Below are 25,555 nucleotides of genomic sequence, written 5' to 3'. Positions count from 1 at the left end.
GGCAGCAGCAGAGCAGGCAGACAGCTCTGAGGAGGGGCTGGCTTCTCTGCCAGTGGAACGGGTGGTGGCCACTAAGATAAGGCCGAGGTGTTTGGAACACAGACCCAGCTCAGGAGTGCGGAGGGGAAGGAGCTGGCCAAGTGCCTTGGTCAGCCCAGCAGCTGTTAGGGGCGAGCACAGGCCGGAGCCACGTGCCGGTGCTTCAGGGGAAGGCAGAGGGTGGGGAGTGTGTGTGATGCATGGACTGTGCAGAACCAGAGACAGGACAACAGCTTTGGAAACGATGGTGTAAGATATCCTGGTAATAGGAATAGAGCCTAGATTTTTATGTTTGATAAAGAAGAAAAATGTAGTGAAGTAAATGGAACTGACTGTCTTCAGAGAGTTAAAACAGAGCTGGAACTTTGAGTGAATATTTTAAGGCAAAGCTACAAAAACGTGCCCTAACATGTATTCCTGGCAAAAGATAAATCTTGCAGGTAGGGAATCCAAATACAACTGTCCCTGGGGTTCTAGGGATAAGCAATGCTCTCAAAGAACAAAGACTAGGATTCATCTGGAAAAAAAAAAAAATGTGTCAGGGGATCTGAAATCATAAATGTAAGATGCAACTTGGCAAAAACTCCGCTGAGCTAGACCTTCAGAATGTTAAGAGGAGTAATAGTAGATTATTCAGCTGTACAAATAAGAGTGAGGAAGGAGGATGTAGGGCTGTTAAGCAGTGCGAATGAGATAAGATCAAAGCTAATTAGATAAAGGTACAAATCTACCAGAACAGTTCCCTGCTGAATGGGGCACAGCGTTGGCTGGATGGGCTGTGGCAGGACTGATGCTGCCGGCTGGGGAGAGCAGTATCGGGGCCCTGAGGGCACTTACATGTCTTAATGCCCCTGAGCAGCTCCCCCCGGGTCCCCTCCCACACCGCTGTCCCCGGAGCTCTCTTTAGGCTGCAGCTCTCAGTCCCTGCCTGGGCTGTGTTGGACAGTCCTGGTCTCCAGCCTGGCTGTAGTCCTGCCCTCGATCCAGCCCCCGACCCACGGACGGATTTGCCAGCTTGACCTCAGCCCCACCTCGTGACTGCGGACCTGCCCAGGGGTCGTTAGGCCTGGCCTTGGCCCGACCTGCAGGTTGGTTTCCTGGCTGGACCCGGCCTCTGCCGCTGATCCGTCCTGCCGGCCTTGCTTGAGCGGTGCCCAGCGAGGGCCCTGCCCTGCCGGCCCTGGGCGCTCCTGGGTTCCTGGCCCACCCCCTCTGGGAGCAGCCCTGCCCTTGCAGCCCCCAACAGACAAATGACACCAGCTTTCGGAAGAAATAAAAGGGAAAATAACTGGCACATTAGCAAAGAGATCAACGAGGTAATGGTCAACCTTGTGTGTAGGAGCGCTCTGGGCACCCCCCGTTAAGGTGCTCTGAGTTCACTGGTACAAAGGTGTTTAAAACAGATTTTGAAGGGAGAGATGGGGAAAGGTGGGAAAAGGGGTGAGACAGAACAGTGTTTATCCAGGAATGGTTTTGTGCTGCAGGAGGTTGACTGTGCTGGCTAAGAAATACCCTTGTTCCAGCTTGCTTGGATTGCAGGACGGTATCATGTGGGAAATTAGTAAAGTTGGAGGAAATGTGGGGGAGCACTGGAAACTTGTCATCTGTCACTAGCCGATTAACACCTTTGCCTGTTAAATGCTTTCACTGGTAGCTGTGGCCAAAAGAAAACTGAAATGTGCTGTTTCTTTGTGACGACTTACGAGGGGAGAACACTGAATGTTCGGAGCTGGGTGAGTTTGTGTAACAGAAATAGGATGGAATTCAATAGGGTAAAATGCAGGGTCTTCACTTAACAGAAAATCTTCTGGGTAGCTACACGGTAATGTTTTACTTCCTCAAAGAAGAGGCGGCGTGTTAGTGTTTTGGGGGGGGGGGTGTGGCGCCCGTGCCTGCGCGGAGGCGGCCGAGGGCCTGGGGCGGCACCTGGGAGGCGTCGGCACTGCGGCACCCGGCGCTGGAGCCGCTTGTCCTCCCGATCGCCGTCCGCAGGGAGCTGCGTTCATGTCGGTCCTGTTCTCCTTGTGTGCGGGCGCGTGGTGGCGGGCGCTGGGCTGCTCCAGGGAGAGGAGCTCGCCCCGCGGGCAGGCTCCGTGCGCTCGGCGAGGCGAAGCCTCGGCAGGGGTTCCCTTCTCAGGCAGGAGCTGAGGAACAGCCCGTAGGGCTGCGACTCTACGTGCTGAGCTTACGGACCCAAATCGCAGTGACACCGTTAGGGAGTATTTGCAATATATGAAATTAAACATGAGTATTAACTTTTCACGACCTAGTTTGTCAGCTTTTGGAATCTTTCTGCTGCAGTTGGCGCTGGAATGGCTGCGCCTCCGCTTTGAGCACAACTCATTCTTGCTTTGAGTTAATTACAGAGTAGTCTTGAGTCTGTGGTCCAGGGAAACGTTGGGAGAAGGACCTGCAGCTTTGGTTAAAATCCCAGAGGAGTGTTTGGGAACTGTAGCTTAGACAAAATAGCAGTTTGGGATAGGTTGCAGGCACTGTAAAATGTGCATTTGCTTACTGTACCTTGAAAGGTGGCAGTCCTGGGGTAGTGTCAGTGTCTAGTCTGGGCTCATTTCACCCTGAGCCATTGTCTCTCTCTCCCCTCACCCTCGCTCCCTCGCGTTTTCCAAAATCACCTTTTGGAGCAGATCCTGCCTGTCTCTCCCGCCCGGTTTCAGTGGTAGAACAGACCTCACGTGCCGCACCGAGCTCGCTGATCTTCAGGAAGCGACACCCAGAATTTAAAGGGCGAGTTTGGGTGTGTGAAGCAGAATGTGCCAAACGCCTGGGTGCGTATGTGCGAGCAGCCTGTTGTCACAGTAACTCGTCCGCGGGCTGGGAGAAGGCGTAAGAACGGAGCATAAGCTCCCCCGTGCACTGCGAGCCTGGAACCCGGCCTTGGTAGAAATCCAAGACTGTTGGGTATCACCTTGCTACTATTTGCCTCTCTGGAGCGGAGTTTGTTTGGGGAGATGCTGTGCCGTCTCCTCCAGGAAACATTCTGTGCCGTTTGTCTGCTTCCACGTGCAGACCTGCCTCGGGAGGAACGCGGGAGGCTCCTGGCAAACGGCCTGCGGCTGCGCCGGTGGCTGAGGAGCAGCCGTGGGCTCTGGGCTTTCCCGCGGCCCAGCCCCAGGGTGCCCCAGCGTGGGGGTGCTGCTCCCCGGGGTGGGGGTTCTCGCAGGATGGGGAGTTCTGCGGGGATGAAGAGCGGGAAGGCGCGGGGGCCGGCCCTGGTCGGGGCTGTGGGGAGCGTCATGCGGGAGGCTGGGACAGACAGAACTAGGGCTGGTCCCGGGCGTGCGGGAGCCGCGGCTCCAGTATCTTCTTTGTCAGATCTTTTCCTTTTCATCTGACTTTGGTTCCCGCAGAAGGATGCGGCAGTCGGTGGTGCCCAGGGAACCACCTGTTCTGTGGCAGAGGCCTCTCCTTACTGCCCCTTGTCTGCCCGTTTATGTGCAGCAGGATTTCCAGTTGTTTTCCATTGTCATAGCATTTAATTTACTAAGACATGAAACCATGTTATCTGAGTTGCTAGTGGACTTCGACATTCCTTCTTTTTCTGCGGAAAAAAAAATAATCTTAAGGATGGAATACACATCCCCCTCCTATGACAGGGAGGTATTTAGTTACTTCCTTGGTATCTACGGGTAGCGGTGGAGGTGATGGAAGTGTTGCCACTTCCCATTGTGGAAAGGCTTTCTGAAGAAAGAGGAGTTCGAACCACCTGTTTTGATCAATAAACCAGTTTCTTGTGCAAGAAATGTTTTGGAATTGGAACAACTGTTGGGTACTTCACATTTACACGTCTAATGGCAAGAGCATCTTGCTGGCTGGGCCTGTCCCCTCGCTGCCTCTCCTGGTGGCCAGCATAGATGCTGGAAGAGCAGATGGTGAAACAACGGATTTACAAAAAATGACTAGCGTCGCTGTTTCTGAATCATCCAGAACGCATCTCCCTGTGTTGTGTAAGAGCCAGGAGTATTTTCCAGGCTGGTACATCAGCGGCAGCAGAGCCTGTCACCACTGAGGAAGACGAGGTGTTGGTGTATGTGCTTGGCCCAGTGGCCAGTTGCCCAGAGCCCGCCCGAGCCTGCCTGCCCTGGGGGAGCGGGGGGCTCTGCCCCGGGGCTCCTGCCCCACGCTCGCCTCGGGACGGGAGGTTGCAGAAGTCGTTGGCTGTTTCTTTTGGTAGAGGGCACTGTTGTTCTTCACTCGTCTCAGATGCCAACCTCAGGTGATGCAAATGCGTAGGTCGCAGAGGAGGAGGAGGACTGTGGAGGATTTTGGTACCTCGGTGAAATACAGCGCTCTGATTTCCTGCAGTGGATTGATCGTCTCCCTCCTGGAGGTCTGCACCTGCCTTTGAGGAGGTCAGCTTCTTTTGTTATGGTACCCATCTCATAACTTCATCTCTTTGTCCTGCATGTGAAGGGACAAGCTCTGTGTTCCACCTTCTCTTTTGTTTTCTTGGTACGTGACGGAGCCTGCCTGGCTTGGCGGTGATCCTGCTGTGGGGAACTCCATCCTAAAAGGTGCCTGGGGGCTGCTGGGCGGACGGGGATAGAGCCTCGTCCCCAGGGCTCCGGGTGGTGTGTAGGGTGACGCCGGGGGCTTGCTGAGATGCTGTTGGTGCCCTGGGGCCATTCATGTGGGTTGGGTCTCGTTGGTTGTAGGGGCTCGCGCGTAGCACCCATGTACCTTGGTGTAACTTTGCAGCCATTGCTTTTGACAAGTACCTTGCCTTTTGGAGAAAGACTACGCTAGAAGAGGAAGTATGGACAGTGGGAAATGAAAGCTTCCAAGGGCTGGAAAAGTCGAAGCCCTGGCTGAGCAGCGAGTGCTGAGCCCGAACCCTGTGGCTTTCTGAGCGGGTTGTTGGAGTCCTTGCGTGGGGGGAAGTGGCTCCTGAGGAGGCGTCTGCCTCGGAGCAGCAGGTCGGGAGTCAGAGCGGCGCGAGCCCAGCCTCGGGAGCTGCAGCACCATCCCGAGAGCCCCAGCGGGAAGGAAGGTCCCTCGTTCTCTTTCCCAGCTCTCTGAGGTGGCGCCGCAGAAGGCTCAGCGAGAAGGTGGACGCGGCGCTGCAGCCGTGCTGGGGAGCAGATCTGCTGTGTGGCGAGCGCCTGCGCCCGGGGACGAGCTCAGAGGCGGCTTTCTCGGAGGATGCCGGGGAGGGGCACGAGTGCCACGGGCTGCCCTGCCGTGACTCTGCGTTTCCCCTTCTGTCTTGGAGTTGAGTCTCCTCCGTTGGTCTCTACACGCAATGGGCCTGGGGAAAGACTTGGGCATGAGCGGAGCTGGAGCCCTCCTCTGGCCACCCAGTCACCGTGTGTGGCCCAGCCAGCGCGCCCTCAGCGCTCAGACGGCCAACCTGAGGAAAGGCCCCGGCCCGGGACAGGGGGTGGGGGAGCAAAAACATGGCACGACTGGCACGGCTTCACCACGGACAAACTGCCGGGCACGTGCGATGGCTTCTGCGCTGGGGCGGCTGGCTCTGCGCCCAGGAGAGCCCGGGGGCTGTTGTACCCCTTGGCTTGCATCAAAGCCTGTGACACAATCCCCTGTGCTGTCCGTACAGCCACTACATGGAGAGTGGTGGTGAGAGCAGATCTGCCACCTAAGATAGCTGTTAACAGTCAGAGAAATCTGTCTGCTTTTGCCACGGTCTCCGGGCTGGACAGGGATGACTCTCCCCGTTTGGCGACTCACAAGGTGACAGTTCCCTGACAGAACGGGGAATCAGCGCTTCCTCCTCCACAGCTGGAAGGCGCGTGCTGAGCTTTCTGCAGCTGGCGGGACGCCGGCGGAGTCACCCCGCAGCCCGCAGGAGCACGGGCCAGGACGGCTGCGGAGCTGGTGACAGCAGAGCTGTGGGTGACGGGGCACTGGCTGACGTGGCCAGGCAGCTGCCACAGCAGGACCAGCAGATCAAATCCATCTCCTGGGAGCCCAGATTGCCTCCCGTCCTGCCCGGGCCTGGTGCACCCTCCAGCCGTCCAGGCAGAGCCTCTTGTCCCTCCAGCGTCCATCCCCTGGCTGCTTCTATGCCAGCATTTTAAAAATCCTCTTGATTTCTCTTTCACTTTTTAGACTTCCTTCCGAGCTGATCCTGTTGCGTTGTGGTGCTGCTTACGTTAGGCTTTCTCTCTGCCTGTGCTGCCTTTAACCTTGATCCCCTCTTTTTCTCTGAACTTTCCTCCTGTTTTAATTAACCTGCTGCTCTGCTGGCAGCTTCCTCTTGCAGTCAAGAACAAAGGTCAGTGTTACGAATATCCCAAGGTGCTGCTTAGGTTTTAAAGCTAACATCTATTAGATTTGCTGATTTTTTTCCTCTTCTCAAAGTGGGAACTTAAAGATTTTGACACTAAATTCTTTCCAGATTCACTTTTCCTTAACGTTTGCGGTAATGGAATGCTTCGTACTGTTCTGACACCAGAACCACAGATGTATCACGAGTAGTTCAGTGGTCAGGTTTAGGCACTGCAGTTGTTGTGGGCGTGAAGTGAACATCCACGACCCTGAAAGCAATGGGTGTAAGAGGCCAAGCAGGTGCATCAAGGAGCAGCACAAAGCCCCGAGGTTTCCCATTCCAGTTACGTATCAACCCCCTGTCAGTGCCTGGGCATCCTGGCCGTTCGTCTCACTTGCTCTGTGTCTCCCAAGGTCTAAGGGTCTGGTTCTCTTAAAGCACTCCTAGGTGACCTTGGAACTGTTCGGAGTGCAGGGGAGTTTGAAATGCAAAAAAAAGCAGTTGCTTGAAGTGATTTCTCTTGGGCTGATTTGCTTAGATCTGAAAAAGAAAAAAAAAAAAAAAAAAGCCTGTAGCATTACTTAATTTTTAAAAACCCCACCACATCATGGCTATTTGGCCTCCTGCAGAAAGAGTTTGGACTCAGCAGAGCGGTTTTATTGATATTACAAAGCATAAAGGACAAGAGGCTCCCTGGAACGAAGATCTGTGCTGCTGCACTGGTAGCCTGGGAGGAGAGGAGGTGCTGGCTGTGGGCTCTAAAGGGAGTAACTCTGGATCCTGCATCTCTTGTTTTGGCAAAGCACTAGTCTGCACGTGGTGGGCTCGGGCTTGTCTGTGCCTTATTCCAGAATTCTTGATGGAAGTCAGTCCTTTTTATTGCTGTCTGAACACTTGACTGCAGGCTGATGGCTTCCAGCTCTGGAAATTTTCTGCTGGTCTGTTGGTGCGGTGTCAGCTGCCATAGTTAGTGTCTTCTGATCGTTCTTGTTCCAGGCTGATTTATGTTTTATTCATTTCTGGCCCTGTGTTGGATATTAGCTCAGACGGTGTGTTAGAAATTCTGTCTTTTTTTCATCAACTGTATCATTATTAGTGTTGATATCTTCTGGCACTCTTGTGCTCTGCACTTCTGTTGTTTTGGTAACTCAACAGCCTTAAAAGAAATGGATACAAATCCCTTCTATGTCTGGTGCCCTGCTTTTCTCAGTTAACTTTTCCATTTACCTTCTGGAGCTTGCAACAAGCATTCCTCCAGCTCTGGGCTGCTGGGCAGCTGGTCAGTGCCAGAGGCCTTGGGCTGAGCCAGCGCTGAGGGATCTGGGGGAGTTGGGAACGGTCAGGGGGAGGGTCATGGTGGGGCTGGAGGAGCTGCGAGGGCTTTCCCAACCTGGGTGATTCTGTGATCAGGTGCCTGACCTTGGAGCTGGCTGGACAGTGGATCCCAGCGTGTGTGGAAATGCCCTTCAGGTTTGCTCCAGGAAGCTTTTTGGTTTGGGCAGCTCAAGTTCAGCTCAGAGGGGTCTGAGTCTGGAGGCCTCCAGGAGTGCTCATCTGGCCACTAGCCACGCAGGGAGCCTGGGTAGTCTCGGTGGTCCTGCTGGGGCCGGGTGTCTCGCTGTGAAACGGGGAGCATTGGTTAAGGTTGGGTCTCCCTCGGACAACCTAGATCTGCCCTGTAACTGGTTTGTGATACGTGCTCTGAAGGTAAAACACGACACGGAATTGCTGTTGAGTTCCAGGTGACCCATTTGAGTAATATCAAAATCAGCAACCGGATCAAATAATTAAATAATCAAGTTCTTACTGGGTTTGACATCTGCCTCAAGATCAGCGTCAAGTCTTCCATGCTGTAAGTACGCGAGTCGTCCCCACTCATCCTTGAGACACCTGCCCCTGGCTCAGCTTTCTTCTGCTCCTCAGGCACTTGCTCTGTGTTCCAGGCCTTACTGAAAAGGTTGTTGGTGAGAACCTCAGAGGATCCTGGCAGAGAACTCTTACCTAGAGCTGCTGATTTTAAGGTACTCATCCCTCATAGTTGTTGTTCAGCATCTCCCGTAGTCACCACTGGAATAAAAACTGCATAGCCAGCATGCATCACCTTCTCTGTGGTGAGGGAAGAAAAAGTCTTGCTCAAAGAGTTTAACCTTAACTGTGTTATTTTTCATTATTATAATAGACAAGCACCACTGCCAGGGTACAGAGACCAGTAACTCTGTTGGTTTGGGCGGTTTTTTGCATCTTGCAAATCATTGAAAAACTAGAATAAAGCAATATTTTATGGATTCTTCCTCATTTAAAAACCTTTTTAGGGGGAAGTCCACTAGATGTCCTACAAGTCTTTGAAGTAGTCAACAAGCACTGGGACAAGGATTGATACAGCGTACCAGGGCTTTCAAAAAGCTGTGAAGTAGGCTTTCTCAAAGTCAGCTTTAAAAAAAAACCCCAAAAGATAAAAAGCAAAGGATAGAAATAAGCAGGCAGGTTCCTGAAATAAGCCGGCCACAGGACTTTCCAGATGAGGAGAGACTGAATTAAAAAGAGAGGCAAGTGTGGGGAGGTTGGTAGGCAAATACGATGGGAGTCTGAGAAGGCGTGGAGGAGTGAGGGATTTATTGTTTGTCTAAACGTGAGTATTAATGGACAGTCAATGAAATGAGGTTAACGCCAGAAAATGAACCAACTCCACACAGCGCGGAGGTGCGGGTCTCGCTGCTCGGCTGGCGCAGATGGAAGGCTGCAGGAGTGAGGCCGCTCTGCGGAGGTCGTGTTCCGCAGGGTCAGTAAGGATTCCGTCCTCCCGCTGCTGAGGGGGAACGGAGCCGTTTGTAGCACAGTCTTTGCTCAGAGATCTGCGCTGACCGCTGCCGAGTGCCAGCCCGCAAAGCCTCCCCGCAGCCACCCTCCTGGAGGGGAAGGAAGGAAGGTTTTCCTCCAGACCCTTCCCGCCCGGGAAGCCTTGTCAGTCGTGTGGGGAGCGGGGGTGCCCCAGCCTCTGGTGCCAATCCCAGTTCTCCTGCAGCCGGAGTGTGACGTTTGGGGCTCGGCAGACAGACACACCAGTGATGCTCCCAGACGCGCTGCACTTGTAGTTCCTGCGCCTCTCGCACTGTCACCATCCTTGGTTGCCCCGTGGGTGCCCGTATCTCCGGGCTCTCCATCCTCTATAGCTGGCCCCGAGTTCCAGGATGTGCTGTCAGCAGGTTTCCTGGCTTGGCAATCAGCTCTTGCAGGGGACAGGTCTCACTGCCAGCTCCCCCTCTCTGCTCTGTGATCCCCACTCTCGGCTGGGGGTTGGGACAGCACTCCTCGAGGAGCAGCTTGTCACAGAGGCGTGAGTCCCTCATGCTGCTCTCTGCTCTCTGTGGGGACCACTGAATATCATTTGGGGGCCTTTTCAGCAGGATGACAGATTTCTTGCGTCTTCGCACACTCTGAGCAGTGTGAACATATGTGCTCTTGGATGTCTGTCACCGTAGAGCTTCTGTTGAAGTGACCCTGTCCATCAGTGAGGTCAGAACAGACCCTGCTACGGCCATCTGGCACTTCCCTACCCCTGCTAAAGCCTGCACCTCTAAAAATAGACCTTCTAGAATCCGGGGAAGAACTTGAATTCCCATTATGTACCTTACTTGGGCTCTGATGGTTCTGACTGCTCCTTGAAGGTCTAGTTCAGCTAAGCCGTTAGGCCAGGACCCAAGAAAACGAGATGCTGTGGGCAAAGAGCACCCTCCAGAGGTATTCCTACTTCTCGTTTTGCCGGATGACCAGACATGCTTCATTTACGGGCTGTGCCACCCTCAGATAGCTCTAGCTATGTCTGCATCCACATCCTCGGTGAGCTCCAGAAAGGGCATTACAGGCTTTGGTTAAGATCCAGCTCGCAGCCACAATGTCAGCGCAGTCTGCCCTGAGGGCTGTGGGCACTAAAACATCCCCAGGCCTGGCCCCAGTCCCGTCTCGGGGTGATGCTTTTGACTCTGGAGCCCTTACTCTAATGGAAACACCCGGGTTTTGGTGTGACTGTTCCCTCTGTGGTATCCTCTGGTTGAGGACAGATGCAGTGATACGTTCATAGGAGGGTGGCAGTTGTGTGTGTCCCCAGGGACAAAGGATTCAGCCTGGTGGCATGACTCAGCACCGGGCGTGCTTCCGCGAGCTGGATCGTCTGTGTGAAGGGTTTCTGTGGGGATCTTCCCCTGGGGGACATGGGGACATCAGTTCTGTCTGCAGAGGGCAAGGACGCTCACATGCCAAGAGTTGGGGTCAGCAGCTCCATGTCCAAGCGTACAGGTCTCCTGTGGCATCAGACCAGCCACGGTCCCGTGACGGGAGGTGGCTCCTGTCCCTGGAGGGGGTGACGAGTGCCAGGTGGCAGCGGAGACGCAGCGCGGTGACCCCGGCTGCCGGACCGGGGTGACGTGTTCGCCTGGGCCTTCGCTCTCGGGTGGGACCCTCGCGCTTCCCAGCCCCTGTTTGCTGGTCTGGGGTGAGGAGCCCCAACGAGCCGCACGGGGTGATGGCCCCGAGGCCTCCTGCAGCGGCCTGGGCGCCGAGGAGACGGCGTCGCCCAGCTCCCGGCTGCCCCAGCACGGGGTGGTGGCGTGGGACCGGCAGGACTGGGCTGTGGAAACCTCTGGCACAAATGATCTTCCCTGGCGGTAGCCAGCGGCTTGCTGGGAGTTCCTGATCCTCACAGATTTGTTTTATATCTATTTAAAAAAAAGTGAAACAACAAACCAGAAGACGACCCATAGCGGGATGGTGGTGTCATGCCCCTTCCCCTGGCGCTGCGGAGCCTCTCCTGAGGGCCGTGTCCTGCCGAGCTCGTGGGGCCGCGGCTCCAGAGCGAGCAGTGACCTGGGGAGCTGCTGCTGGTGCGGCCCCGACACATCGTGGCCCCGAGGAGGCCGCGGGCGAGCGCTGCCTGTCCCGGGCACCCCGGCCCCGCGCGGGTGGCAGGCAGAGTCTCTGAGTCCCCCCGTGAGGGTGTCGGGCTGTCGGAAACAACCGCAGCTCCTGGATGGCACTTCTGGAAATACTGTTGCTGCAGAAATGTGGGTAAATCCACATGGAGTAGCTGTGGAGACCTTCCGCTGCACATCCCCTCCTCGGGCCCCACTCTGCTGCGTTCGTGGCTTTAACTGGTCTCCCCGCTCCGCTCCGGCTGCCAGCCTGGCCCTTAAGTCCCCAGGAGAAGTAATGCACAGATGCTGCTCTCTGACTCATAGTTATCTGAGAGTAGAGTTTAATTTTATTTGCATTTTTTCAGTTACAGATAAGCTGAAAACTCTTAACAAGCATAATTGTATTGCAAGCATAACTCCTAAATTAAGGGCAAGAGGGACTAATACAATTATCTCTTCTGTGCATTTGCGTAACGTGGGCCAAGGTTTCACCAAACGGATCATATCTTGTATGTAAAGTGTTGTGTGATACTGCAAGAGTCCTCGAAGTATTCACTCTGAGAAAAGTTGTGTTTGAACTGCATAGGATCAGTCATGGGGAAAGCATAAATTAGTTAACCATTCTGCATAAAGTACAGTACTACCGCAAATCACTAAGGAAATACATCCTCGGGCTTTGCTCCGGTTCCAGTCAGCAGCTGCGGGTGCCGCAGGGACGTGAGCTGGTTCGCTCTCCCGGCAGCCCTGTGGGACGGGGAAGAGTCATACTTCAAGGGTTTCCGTGCTTTCTTGCACCTGAAGTAAGGCTCGTGGCTGCGGCGGGCAGAGCCCCCCCAGGCGGGACCCGCTGCTGCCCCAGGAGTGCGGGCCAGTGGTGGCTGACAGGGGCGACGCGCTGGCTCCGCTCTGGGCCCCGGGGCTGCGGGTCCCCCCCAGCACCGCGTGTCCCCCCCCAGCACAGTTCTGTGCTGCTTCTGCGGTATTTCCCTTCTCTGTGGCTGCCCCGGCCAGCTCGGCTGCCTGGCGCGGAGCCTGGGGGAGGTTTTCATCGTGGTGGCATCTGCTCCTCGGCCCCCTCGGAGTCAGGTGCTGGCGAGGGGCGCGTGGGTGAACCCCCGTGGGCCGTGGGGTGGGGGCTGCTGCTCGGCCCTCGGTTCTCCCTCAGTTCCTTACCTGCCTGATGGCTCCACGGTTCGCGCTGACCTTGACCCCTCCAGTGGTCTGACAAAACTCTTGGGTGAGAACCGTAACTCCCTGCTCTGTGTCGCGTGGTTAAAGAGTTCAGTTTCCAAAACACCACGGGTCGTTCTTCGCCCGGCGCTGCAGGGCCCAAAGGGCCACGGGCAGGGGGAAGGGGCCCTTGGGGTGCTCCTGCCTGTCCCCTGGGAGAACCCCTGCTGCTGAGGTGCGTGTGACGCAGGAGCAGTTGGTCAGAAACAGATGACTGACGAGAGATTGCTGCCAGTAATTTGAGGTGCGTAAATCTTGCATTTAATAAGACTAAATTCTAACAGGTATTTAGAAATACAATTCCAACGTTCTGTAGAAACAAAAAGGTGCATTTTCACATTCTGTAAGAGTTATCTTTTGTCTCTTTGCAACCCAGTCTTGGTGCCTGAGAGGAGAGAGGATGGGGACAGTCCAGGTGCTCGGGGATGCCTGGGAACGCACCCAAGCTTCTTGTCAGTGTGCTGTGGCCCGGGAGGGCTCTGTCGGGTCAGTCTGTGGGAGCTGCTTCTCTCCCAGAACCTTTCCTTTGGCACGTCCAGACTCCCTTGGCCAGCCATGGCGTGTTAACATTCCTGTGTTTTTATCTAACGCGTTAGACTTACGTAGAGACAATTGCCTTTTAAAAGCTCAACAGCAGCGCTTTGCAGGCAGGGTGCAGGCAGCTCCAGCACAGCCCGTGCCCGTGCACATGCTCCTCCTGGTTTCCCAGCCATAGTTTTCCAGCGTTCTGTATTCCCGTTACCCTGCCTGTGCCGCTCCTCCTGTGCTGCTGCGTGTGTGAGGATGAGCCCCTGCCACCCCCTGGGCCCGGCCTGGCCCACAGGGCTCCCTCTTCTCTGAATACAGAGCCTCCCTCTCCACCCTGTCCCCAGGCGCTTCGCTCCTCTCCATCCCTCAGCCCCCATCCCTCTGCCTCCGTGACGGCTCCATTAAACACACGCTGGCAGGGGCTATATTTAGGAGTCGGGAGAGAATGAGCCTTTGGGCTGCGGACAGCCCATAAATCCAGCTCCCGTCACCAAACCACCATCCTTTTATCTGGAGTGACATCGATAGAGGTGTTTGCAGATGAGGTACAAGTGTCCGTGCACGTGTGGAGGGAGGCAGGGGCTGAGGAGGAGGAGGCAGACTAGGGTGGAGGAGCGGGAGGAGAAGGGGCCGGAGCGTGGGTGCGTGGCGCTGGGGGAGGTGGAGTTCCTGAAGGCAGGAGCGAGGGGAGAAGCGAGGCGTGAGGGGGGCACCTGCCTGACCAGGGTTTGCTGTGCTGCAGGAGCTCCCCCCCTCCCTCCCAGGCGCTGAGGGGACTGCGGGCGTCTCTCACGAAGCGTCTTTGAAGCGCAGAGGGTGATGTGCTCCAGCCTCCACGGGACCCCTCTTCCTCCCCACCTCCCCCCTCCTACTTTTCATACATCCGTGTCAGGTTGTAAAGAGTTGCGGGTGCCACCCTGTCTGCAGGCGCAACAAACGAGGCTTGTTCTGATGCTTCGGGTATTTTTTAGGCCTCTTCTGGCTTGCCTCGTTCCCCAGCGGGAAGCGGTGGGGGACCCCTGCTGTGCCCGGGGTGTGGGGGCAGAGCCGGGGCGGGGGCTGCTCCTGGGCGCTCCCGCAGCAGCGGGGAAGGAGCCGGTGTGTGGGGCAGGTGCTTCCCCGCAGCACGGCCACCGTGCGCTGGGGGTAGAGTCTGATATACCCCCCCGGAGCCGAGAGCCCTCCGCCAGGTGAGGAGCCGCCCCAGGTGATCCGGGCGAAAGGGTTTTATCTCCTTTAACGGCGGCGCGTTGCTGTGTGATCGGTCCCCGACGCCTCTGTTTCCCGCTGTAGCGTGTCTCTTCGCCAGCCAGATTAACTCCTTGGTTCTTTGAGACAGTTGTTCCCAGGACCGCAGGGACGGGGCTCGGTGGACGGCCACCTCACGGGAGGCTTCACGGGGAGCCCTCAGCCCCCCTTGCACCATCAGGCTCCAAGAAATCTCCCTCCGGATTAGGTAACGGCAGCGGGCGAGGCGCAGTGGCGAGGCTGGGGCATGGCAGCGGGTCCCTGCGCACGACGCCCCCGAAACGCTCCCGCACCCTGGCACCGCGGGGGGGCCGCAGCTCGCCGGGCCCAGCGTGCTGGTCCCTGCCGGCTGGGGGTGCTGCGCCCTCGCCTCTGTTGGGGGGGTTGCCGGGGCACCTGCGCTCACCTCTGTGATGCTGCACGTCCCTGCCTTGGGGTCTCACCGTTTGATCACACGCTCCCTGGTAAAATTAGTGTTGTGAGCGCCACCCCCCTCCCCCGTACACTTGATTTCCTCACGAGGTCTATACCTGCACTGCTCTGCTGATGCACTGTAAAGCACATGCAAAAATAGAAACTCAAAAATAGTGAGATAAAGATGCACTTTAAAAATATTTAAAAATTTTATTAATGGTACAAAAAATGTTTTCTTCCCGCACCCCAGGAGTGTCTGGCGTGCCCCACTTTGGAGGCTGCTGCCGCAGGAAGGAGAGCCAGAACCGTAAAGCGTAGGGTGTTATTCCGGGGGGAGCAAGTGCCAGTGTGCCAGGGCTGTGCTTCAGCTCCTCTGAGAAGGAAAAAGCTAAAAAAAACCCCAAAACACAAATATGCAAGAGGAGCAGAAAAACAAGAAGCAGGGAGGGGAGAAAAGCAAGGCTGTGTTTGCAGTGGTCTAAACAAGTGCTGGTGCTTGGTGGTTTTAGTTCTAAACTTTGGGAAAGTTAATTGTTCTTCCAGCCTTGCCAGCAGTAGGGGTGTTCTACTGCGGGGGGCAGGCGCGTGCTGCGGGGCAGCTTCCCCAGAGCAGGGACCTGGGCTGTGCCCGCGGGGTGGCGGGTGCTGCTGCCCCGAGGGCTGTCCCCTGTCCCCGTGGTGGGAAACGGCCCTTGCGGCGGCTGGGGCAGCGTTTCCCTCTGCCACCAGCCACAGCTTCATGTGGTCGTGAGACCGGGATGAGAGGTTCGAGAGTGTGTCCCGTCCTGAGCTTAAACCAGAGCTTGTTGGGTCGACAGTGCTGTAAGAACAGGAAAAAACACCCCCCAGCTTTTGCAGCCCCTTCCCACTGGCTGTTGCCATTCTGAATCCCAGCGCAGGTTCATTTTGGTTGTTACTGCCCCGAGTGCAAACAGTTTGTGTCCTACGGAAGAGTCTTATCTGTGCTTTGGTCTTTATTTCCTCTCTTCCTCCTCCCCTTTGCACACTTTGTAGCCAACAGCCCTAGTTAGCACATTTAAAGACCTGCTGAAGTTAAATCTGACCAGCAGCCTGCGGTAGCGTGAGCAGCACCGAGGGCTTCAGAGGAAAGCGGTGAGACAGCAGAGGAGTGGAGTTACCTGCCCCGTCCCCTGGTGCAGCCACGGGTGGGTTGGGTCAGGGTGACGTGCCTGGTCAGGGTGGGACGAGGACCTTGGTGCAGGGCGAGCGTGCGGCAGCGGTCCTGGGTCACACGAGAGGTTGCTTCAGTGGTGTCATGCAAATTCCTTCTGCATGTGGAGGTTGGTGGCAGGGAATGTCTGGCTTAAATTCTCCTTTTACATCTGTCATGTCTCCCTGTAAGCCCTTGGCTCAGGCCGCGTTTCAGGTGCCTGCAGCAGCAGCTCTGTCTGCGCAGCCGTGGGCTGGGCTGCCCCCCTCAGCGGCCAGCAGCTGCAGGCCCTGGCATCTCTGCCGTCAGATCAGGCTGGCGGGTGCTCGGACTTCTTCACACTTCTGAGGCAGGCAGGGAGGCTCCTGAGTTCTGAATCCCTAAAGGGGAGATTTGGCCCAACGAGTTGGGCCGGTAACGCCTGCTGCTCGGATGTCGCCCAGCGCGCTGCTGGGGATGTGCCGGTGGCTCATAGAGGAGAGGTAGCAGAAGTCTCTCTGGGTTCCCGGCTTTCCCTCCTCAACTCCTGGCAGCTGGCGAGCACAGTGAGCACTCGGGAGGAGGAGGAGGAGGAAGGCAAAGCAGGACCATTGCCTCTCTCCTGCGGGAGCTGTGTCCCTCTGCACTGAGGTGGGCGAGACTGATGTGGCCGGGGAAGGGATCTGGCTGTGCCCAGGGTGTGGAGCACGTGTTTGCCTTATCGGTGTGGATTCTCGCCTGGGAGTCTTGGGGAAATTCGATGCCTTGATGTGGTTTAGAAGTTTTGGTGAAGAGATCTGGTATTCACAGAAGCTGCTTGTGAGCACACGGGACCCTACACAAGTGTGCACGGGACTGACCACACTGACACCCGTCTGCACCAGGTTATCGGTGAATGCTGGCATGGAGGGGGGGTTCACCCTGGCTGTGTACACGGCGGGGAGGCAGAGACAACGGAGAAGTGTTCCTTTAACTCTCAGCTTTGTGATGTGTCTTTTTTTTTTTTTTTTTTTTTGTAGAAACCAGAGAAGACAGAACAAAGCGTCTCTTCCGACATTATACTGTGGGCTCTTACGACAATTTCACCTCTCACAGGTAAGTGTCGGCAGCTTTGCCTTGTGATTATGGATTCATTGCCGTGGAAAACTTAACTCCTTTTCCTGACAGAGCAGTATTTGTTGGTTTAATTTCATGGGAAGGAAACTTTTCTGGTTGTTTTGGTCAGTTATAGTCTAAATTATAAGTCCTAGATAAAGCTTAGGCGAATAAAACATCGAAGCTTCGGGGCAGTCAGGCTCATGTCACACTTGAGAATTTTTGGCGCGCTCCGGGAACTGAAGAACGCGCGTGGGATGCAGGAGCAGAGTTACAGCTTGGCTCTGAGGGGGGAGGAGGGTGCTGCTGTGCGGGGATGGCACGAGGAGGGCCGTGACCCCAGGCCTCGGCAGCACCGCTCTGCGGCCGGGGGGACAGGGCCGTTCTCCGCCCGCTCTGCTCCGTGGAATCGCCTCGGCGCGGAGCCCGACCTGCGGGGACGTGCTGGGACTCGGCGGGGAAGTGGCGGAGAAGGCTTGGGCTTGGGCTCGGGCTTGGGCTCAGGCGCGCGTGGCTGGCGACGTGTTCACAGGAGGCTGGGCTGCAGGGACGGGTCTGCTGGCTGGGTTCAGGGGTGTCCTTGGGTGCTGGGGTTCTGCACTGGAGGGTGAATGCAGGGTCACTCTGTGGAATACGATCTCTGCTTGCAGTCCAGCTTTAGTGCTCTTGAAAACTAGTGGTCGATCAAGTAACTGGGTGGGCATTATTGCTTATGACGTGACAGCAGCAAATTGTGGGAATTCATTATACAAAAGGTGTTATCCTGACGTCTTGGAGCTTACCCACGAAGCCGTGAATGTGTTCTGGTTTACTGAGCTTCTTACCCAAATCTGTCTCCCTGGGTCTGAGCACTTTCTACTCAAAATAATGTGTGACTTGTTTTGATTTTCAAAAATCCTGTGACATGCTTCTTCAGGGCTGTTTATATTCTTAACTGATCATGGTGTGAAAGAGAAAATGCTGTTTTCTGACTCAGAAAACAGTGAAGAAGAAAAATAGAGGGGGAAAACGGCCCATTTTCATCATGGCCGAGTGCTACAGGGAACCCCCAGAAGGTCCGTGCTGGGATCATTGGTAGCTCTTGGTCTTAAAGGACAGGTCAGAATTTGCAGAGGAGTCAAAATTACTTTTCTTAAGTAAAGGAAGAGTAGGTGGATGGGATTGCATCGGGCTGAGTTGATAAACAGTGCGATAATAAAATAAATTTATTCTGGCACATGCAAGATAACACGCACCAGAAGAAACACTGGGAGGTACTCTTACCCATTAAAGATTTTTCAGCTCTTCATAAATCCTTAGGACTAAAGATCTGACATCACTGTGACATCACAGTGAAAACATCTTCCTTAGCACTGAGGCACAAAAAACCAGACCAAAGAGTAGGTCAGAAAACACAATGAAAGCAGTCGTGAAGGAGGGTCGGTGGTGACAGTGGGTACCGGATGATAAAACAGCACAGAAAACCAAACTAATACATATGGGGAAAAAACCAGTGGTAGTATTTCATATGCAGTGAAGGCGTTGGATGGGCTTCTGCTCAGGAACAAGATTTGGGGATTACTTTGATTCCAACCCAAACCTGCAAAAGCAAATTGAATTTTTTGAATTGTTAGGAAAGGAAAAAAGAACAAAATGGAAATTGTAATTATGAATATCTTTGTGTAAATCTGTACTATACCCACATCTTGGAACCTGCCTGCAGTTCCAGTCTTTCAGACCAAAGTAACGCTTGAGAAGCTGGCAGAGAAAACTGGCGGGTTCTCAGGAGTGTGACAATCTTCCCTAAGAGGTGAGACTAAATAGACTGAAACGCTCAAGCTTGGGAAACGATGCTGAAGGAGAGGGGCTTTGGTATAAGTCCACAAACGAGTGATACGGAAGAGGTGAGCCAGAGACAGTTGATCTTTGTGTCCTCCTGTGCAAGAACTGAATGGAACAAGTACGTGGTGGCTCTTCACCTCACGTACGGTTAACCCGTGCGGCGCCTTGCTAAGTGACACACTGAGCGCTACATCTGACAGGGGTTCAGAAAGCAGCAGGGCAAATCCAAGGAAGATAAATCATTTGCAGGTTTCTGTATGCAAAGAGACCATCTCCGCCTCAGGGACTCGCTCACTGCCCGGCAGTGGTGTCGGGAGCGCCCGGCGGGGAGCATCGCTGTGCTTTCACTCTGTGCCTCTTTCCTCGGCGCGGTCTCACTCCGGGCTGTGGCTGGGAGTTGGGAGGACACGGGCCTGACCCGGCACGGGCGAGGTAGCCCAAAGCTTCTCTGAAGCCCAAAGCGAGGTTTGCCAGCCCTAAGGGGAGCAGATCTCAAGGTGTGGCCTTGTCCTTGATACCGTCTGTGGCTGCTGAGATGGCCGAGAGGGGTCCTGTCCCTGGGCTCCCTGATGGAGGAAGCCTGGGCACCTGGCCTGAATGTCCCGGGAGCAGCTTCAGCCTCGCCAGGAGTGGCCCATCCCGACAAGTAGGGGATCAGGCAGGGGCAGCCGAGGCCTGCGGGGTGCACGGGGAGCTCCTCGCTGAACTCGGACTCAAGAAGGAGTGTCCAGGGGGCGGGAGGCCTATGGAACACACTGCCCAGTCCTGCCGGGATGGGGTTAGGAAAGCCAAAGCCCACCTGGAGTGGCATCTGGTGAGGGACGTGAAGGGAAACGGGAAAGGGTTCTGCAAGTGACACCAGCAGCCAAGGCAAGAGTAGAGAAAGCTTCTGTTCACTGCGGAATGGGGTGGGGACCCCAGTGATGGAGGGCAAGGAGAGGGCTGAGGTACCAAATGCCGCCTTTGCCTCAGTCTTTACTGGTAAGACCAGCCTTTAGCAATCCCTGGCCCCTCAAACCGGGGGAAGGTCTGGAGCAAGGAGGACTTGCCCAGGTGGTGGAGGAGGATCAGGCTGGGGAACATCTAAACAAACTGGAAATAACGTGAGTCCATGGGCCCGGTGAGATGCCCCAGTGAGTGCCGGGGGAGCTGGCTGATGGCTGGGCCACTCTCCATCATCTCTGAGGGCCGTGGTGGTCAGGAGAGGTTCCCGAGGGCTGGAGGAAAGCAAAGGCCACTCCTGTGTTCAGGAAGGGCAAGGCCGAGGGTGTGGGGAGCTCCAGGCTGCTCATCTCACCTTGATCCCTGGGGAGGTGACGGGGCACCTAACCCTGGAAGCCATTTGCAAAGAGGTGAAGGAGAAGGTGGTGACTGGGAGCAGCCAGCCTGGCTGTGTGAGGGGCAAGTCCCGCCTAAGCGAGCTGCCAGCCCTCTGCAGCGAGGTGGCTGCTCCTTGGGGAGGGCAGAGCGGCGGATGTTCTCGGTCCTGACTCCAGCGAGGTTTTTAGCGCTGTCTCAGGTGAGGCCCTTGGAGATCAGGTGACAAAGTACGTTTATGTAAGCGGAGAGGGAGGCGCGTTGAAAACTGACGGGATGAGCAGCCCCGGAGGGTTGTGACTGTCAGAGCTCTTCTGGACCCAATCGTCTGGGTCCCCCTGCAGATCAGAGTCCAGCTGGTCGTGGCACTGCCCCGCAGTCCCTGCACCCAAAGCACCGATAAACTGGATAAACTGGACCGTCCTGCTGAAGTGTGACTGGGGTCTGCTGGGACCAGTAACAGTGCTGACACGGGCTGTGAAAACTTGGGCTTTCGATAGATTTTGGTGGGTTAATTGGAACGGAGTGGAGGGTTTTAGCCGTGCCCCCACGCTATGGTGTGTGCTCACACCACGGAGGCGTGGGACCGGCTGCTTCGGAGCAGCTGCAGGTCCCGAGGGCCAGCGCCGTGCGCTGCTCGGTGGCAGGCGCTTTGTGTGGCTATGAGAACAGAATAAGCAACCCAAAATATTATTTCTGCCTGCAGCAATTTTCCATTCAGAGTCTTCCTGAGCCAGAGGCAATGTCTTTCTAGTTAATAGCCCTTAATGGATCGTTATTCCGTTAATTTGCCCAGGGACATGCGGCCGGAGTGCTTTTGCTCTCCTGAAATGGGGAAGGAGCTCGGGCTGGCTTTGGTGGAGACTCTGAGACAGTGGTGGTGCTGAACCCCTGCTCCTGCTGCGTCGGAATGCTTAGAGCGTGGTGACGGGAAACGAGAGCGAAGTTTCTGAAAGCCCAGAGACGTGCTCGTCCTTCGTTCGCGGGCTGCGCCGAGCGCGACAGCGGAACAGCCTCATGGTGCCGGTGGGGACGGCCGGCGCGGGGCAGAACCCGGGCTGCCTGCGGTACCTTCCCCGAGGCAGCACCCACCGCCCCCCCCGCCCTGCCGGGGCTATTGGTCCCCCGGCCGCCAAAAGCCACCCTGCAAGAGAGGCGCCAGGCGGCTGCAGAAGCACCGTTTCGGCGACAGCGTCTCGGTTTGCTGGAGTTCACAGCGTGGCTGATGCTGCCGCGGTGAGATGGCCGCGGGGGCCAGGCTGGCGTCCGCGGGGGGCCGGGGGCAGCGGAGCCCTCGGGGGCTGAGGGTGCGTTTGTCAGCGCGGCGGGGGGAGGCGGAGGTTGGCCTCCAACACGGGCAGCTCCGGGGGGTGGATTTTTTTCCCATTTTTAAAAAAAATATGAAACATTTGGGCCAAGAGATGCCCTGAGAGCAGAAATTAAGGCCTAACTAAGGTGCTGTCAGATCGATAAGCGCTCTCCTGCAAATCCTGTTAATTCCATCATCTCTGACTTCACTGGCGGTCTCAAACGTGGGAGAAGATTAACATAATGACAGCGTTTGAGGAACAACTTAAAAGTACTTGAGAAAATTACACACAAGTGACTTTAGATTTGGGGAAAAGCCTTTGCAATAGTTGCAGGTTTGAATGGGTGCCCTGTGCAGCAGAGCAGGGAACAGCATCCACACGGCTGAGTTGCAGATGTGGGTAGGGGATATAATTTACTCTTTTATGGCTTAGTAAGGTGAAAAGAAAGCTACAAATATATGGAGGGGTGGATCTGAGAACATGCGAAGATACCGGGCTCTGTGCTGAATAACAGTATTTCCTTCTGTGGAATCGGCCTCTGGGGCAGCGACGTCCCGAGCTGTGGCTCCTCCTGTGCGTTGCGGTGACAGACGGGTCCACGTCGGCCCAGGGCGAGGGTCTGGTCGGGAAAGGCCCCCACCTCTCCCCGGTGTCACCTTGGAGCAGAGCTGCCGTTAAGAGCCCCAGGCTGCTCCGCAGTCGAGGTGTGCTGGGGTGCACCCGAGGTCACCAGAGGGCACTGAGAGCCTTCCCCAGACCTCTGAGGCTGGGGAGCGTGGACAGGGCTCGGCAAACCTAATCTGGTCTGAAACGGGAATGAGGCAAATGGGGAGAGAAGTCTGAGCTCCTTCTTATCAGAAAGAGGCAATCACAAGGGGAATTGACTTCTCTGATGAACTATGTTAAGGGAAGAGATTAAAGTGATTTGAAATTAACTCCATAAAATTAAGAGCCCACATTCTACATGGCACAGCTGGGAAGGAAAAGAATTGGGAGCAATAGACAATTTAGGATTTATTTTTTATTATTATTCATTCACAGGGATTAGTTGACCAGGGAGAGAGATTACAACCGTGAGTATTCACCAGCCATCTGGATGGGCCTCCCCTTAGAAGAGAGGAAAAACATGAAGAAGTCTCTAAGCTCTAAGCAGGGATTTCTGTGCCCTTAGATGCTGTGACTGGCCAAATATGTCATTACACAGAATTACAGAATAATTGGGGCTGGAAGGGATGTCTGGAGGTTTCTGGCACAACTGGTTGCTCAGAGCAGGGCCAGCTAGATCAGGTCTGTGAGGCTGGAGGTCCCACAGCCCCCTTGGGCCCACGTTCCAGTCTTGCTTCCAGGGTGAAAAAGTTTTCTACATATCTCATTGTGATTTCTTGTGCTTCAGTTTGTGTCCATCGCCTCTTGTCCCGTCCCCACACGCCTCCAAGAGTCTCTTTCTCTCTTCTGTGCAGCCTCCCGTGAGGGAGGTGGAGGTGGCAGGGAGGTGTCCACCAGATTTTCCTCCCAGCTGAGTCAGCCCAGTGCTCCCGTTCCCGCCTCGTGCACTTCAGCCCCACCTGCTCAGGGGGACTGAGTGAGCAAATGAGCGGTGTAAGTGATCGGTAAAGCCACCTAGAAACCACTGGGACTGCAACAGTAACTTCTGTTTCTCCTGTACAAGCTGGGAGCTGGTTTCCCTCCTTCTGGACCAGACCACGGACAAGGACTGGCCCTGGATTTCCTCGAGCTGTTTCATGGCTGCACGTGGCTCCGGGACAGAGCCCTTCAGTCCTCCCCATTCTGCAGCTTATTCACTGGCTGTTGTGCCCCGTCAGCCCCTGGTCGCTGTTGGTTTAGGAGTGGTGGGACCCTCCCCGATCTCTGCTCCGTCCAGTTCCCATCCGGGAGGAAGCAGCAGGCAGGGGGTTGGAAACTGCCTCACCCTTCTCTGTCGTTCTGTCTGGTGTGACGCGGAGCCGAGCCTGGAGAGGAGCCGCTGCCGGCGGGGCTCAGCGGGCGGCGTGGAAGAGGCCTAGGAAACGGCCGGGCAGGGCAGGGCGTCGAAAAAACCCCTGCGAGAGGAGTTGTGTGCTCAGAAACGGGGCGTGGGGATGAATCTCTGGCAAGGGTGTTGTGCAGCTCGAGATGCTGGTCAGACGCCGCTCCTGGGCTTATCGCGGCAGGCCCGGCTGGCTGGGGAAAGGTGATTTGCACCGGGCTGGTGCAGCTCCATTTCTATAGCAACGAGAGTGCAGAGGGAGAGAATTAAATCTCTTCTTGAAAAGGCTTCTGTATAATCCCACTTGTCAAATTAACGTGCCTTCAGCATAGTCTTTTAAGATCTTTCAGTGAACACTCTCTTTTGGGACCGCTTACCTCTTTCACAGCAAGTTTCGAGAACGTGAAATGTAAGAAGTGAACTCCCCCCAACCCTGTGCTTTCCCTCAGCAGCCCTTGGGCTTTGGTCCTCTGCCAGGTAGCTCAGCTTTGTCTGAAATTTAGGATTTCAGCACTGGTGGGTAATAGAGGCTTCGTGGCCTGTTTTACACAAGAAATAGGAGCAGGTGATGAGCTGATGCACTGATGGCAGCAGAGTGCAGGCAGCCAGCGTGAGCTGCTGAGGAAGGTGCCCAAGCTGAAGAGCTCCAGCCTTCAGAGCTGCTTATTGATGATTGAAGGAGCATCGGGAAGGGGAACTGTTCACTAAACCCTATTCATTCTCCTCTTTAAAAAAATAATCAGGAAAACTGGTTAGCAGTTTGAAAAGCAGGTCCTGGGAGGCTACGAACAATCTGTCAAAAAAAAATTATTATTCTGCTGGGTGCAGAAGAGTTACGGGGCTTCCCTTTAGCTTTTCCTTTGCAGCTGAGCAGAGGGTGCCGTGCGCGGTGTCGCTGCTGTGAACGTGGCGGTGGGGGAAATGCTGGAGCAAAGGGCTGTTGGGGGGGACAGGGGGGGACGGCACACCCCGTCCTCAGTGTTTCCCAGGAGGCTTGGTCAGAGGAGTTTTGTTTTCCACAGCGTGTGTGCACTGAGTCTTGGTCAGGTAACGGACAGAACACAGCCAGAACTTGCAAGAGGCGGCAAGTGGTAGAGCTGTTGGTCACAGAACAGCTCGTCTGAGACTAAAGGCTTTCTGGCTCCTGCTGTCTCTCGGGTTGAAGGTCTTTGAAGCACGAACCTGCTTAGCGGTGGGTTCCTGTAAGGTGTTTTACTCCGAGAGATTTTGGAGTCATGCGGGTAGTTCTCAGCAGGCATCAGCTGGGCAGCAGCTGATGACACACAGGATGTTAGGAAATAGGAAAGAAATAGAAAGTCTGCTAAAAATAGCATTGTACTTCTATGTAAATCCATGGTTTGACAGTCTCTTACTTGCAGTTGTAGTTTACCCATCTGAATAAGAAGAATTAGAAAAGATGCAGAGGCGACCAAAGCATGGACCACTTTTCATTTCAGAAGAGATTAAATAGACTGGAACCTTCCGCTCGGGGAAGAGGTGCCCAAGGAAGATTTGACAGAGTTTTATGAAATCATGAGTAGGCAAGGAGAAGGTGAATATGGAACAATAGTGATTTCTCAGTACAAAGGAATGAGGTGGCACTCTGTGGAATTAGCAAGCAGCAAGATTAAAATAAAACAAAGTACTTTGTCACACTGCAGGTGATTAAATTGTAGAATTTATTCCTGCTGCCTGTTGTGGAGGCCAAAAATATAAATGGATTTGAACTGGGAGTACAGAAGTACTGAAGAGTAAATCTGTGACTCAGAAGCGCTGTGGCCCGTTCAGGGGCTCGAGATGAGGGATGTGGTCCCTGGCGTGGGGGAGGTACCGCACGGGTGGGCCACTCTTACTCCGTCTCTTACACTCCTGCCTCTGCTGTCTGTACTGACCGTGCCTCACGGGGGGACACCGGTGTCACCGCACCCCAGGTCCTCTGCGGGACCCCTGTCCTTGCGTTCTGCTTTACAGAGGGCCTCAGGTGGAAGGAATCAGCCTCCCTCTACACTTTAACATTGAGTGCAATTGGACACTTTAACTTAAAAAAACCCAGCAAACCACCAACCACAGAGTCACAAATTCCACAGAGGGCATTTTCTTGGTCCTTGATGCTAAGTGGAAGAAGAAAACAAGTTAAAACATGTTGAAGCCTTTTCGTTCGTTCTCCACCACCTTTAGAGACAAACTGACTCAGTTCTTTGAAAGTTTTACAACCATTAAGCTTAGTTGTTTTCCTTCCATGGCACTTTGCCTTTGAAAACT

At 55.1% G+C, this 25,555-nt stretch overlaps 1 protein-coding gene across 11 annotated transcripts in view; it reads left to right on the top strand.

Annotated features, from left to right (window-relative positions):
- The window catches only part of SHANK3 (SH3 and multiple ankyrin repeat domains 3), a 351,907-nt gene that overhangs the window by 220,896 nt on the left and 105,456 nt on the right, over window positions 1-25,555 (top strand). For all 11 annotated transcript variants that reach the window (XM_074903628.1, XM_074903636.1, XM_074903627.1 and 8 more), the window contains one exon: window positions 16,783-16,858. In XM_074903628.1, coding sequence (XP_074759729.1) covers window positions 16,783-16,858 — 76 coding nt within the window. The remainder of the gene's footprint in view (window positions 1-16,782; window positions 16,859-25,555) is intronic.

Source organism: Athene noctua, chromosome 3 (genome assembly GCF_965140245.1).
Source record: "Athene noctua chromosome 3, bAthNoc1.hap1.1, whole genome shotgun sequence".
Taxonomy (NCBI): Eukaryota; Metazoa; Chordata; class Aves; order Strigiformes; family Strigidae; genus Athene; species Athene noctua.
Note: the sequence above shows the minus strand (reverse complement) of the source record. Positions and strands in the feature narration are given on the sequence as shown.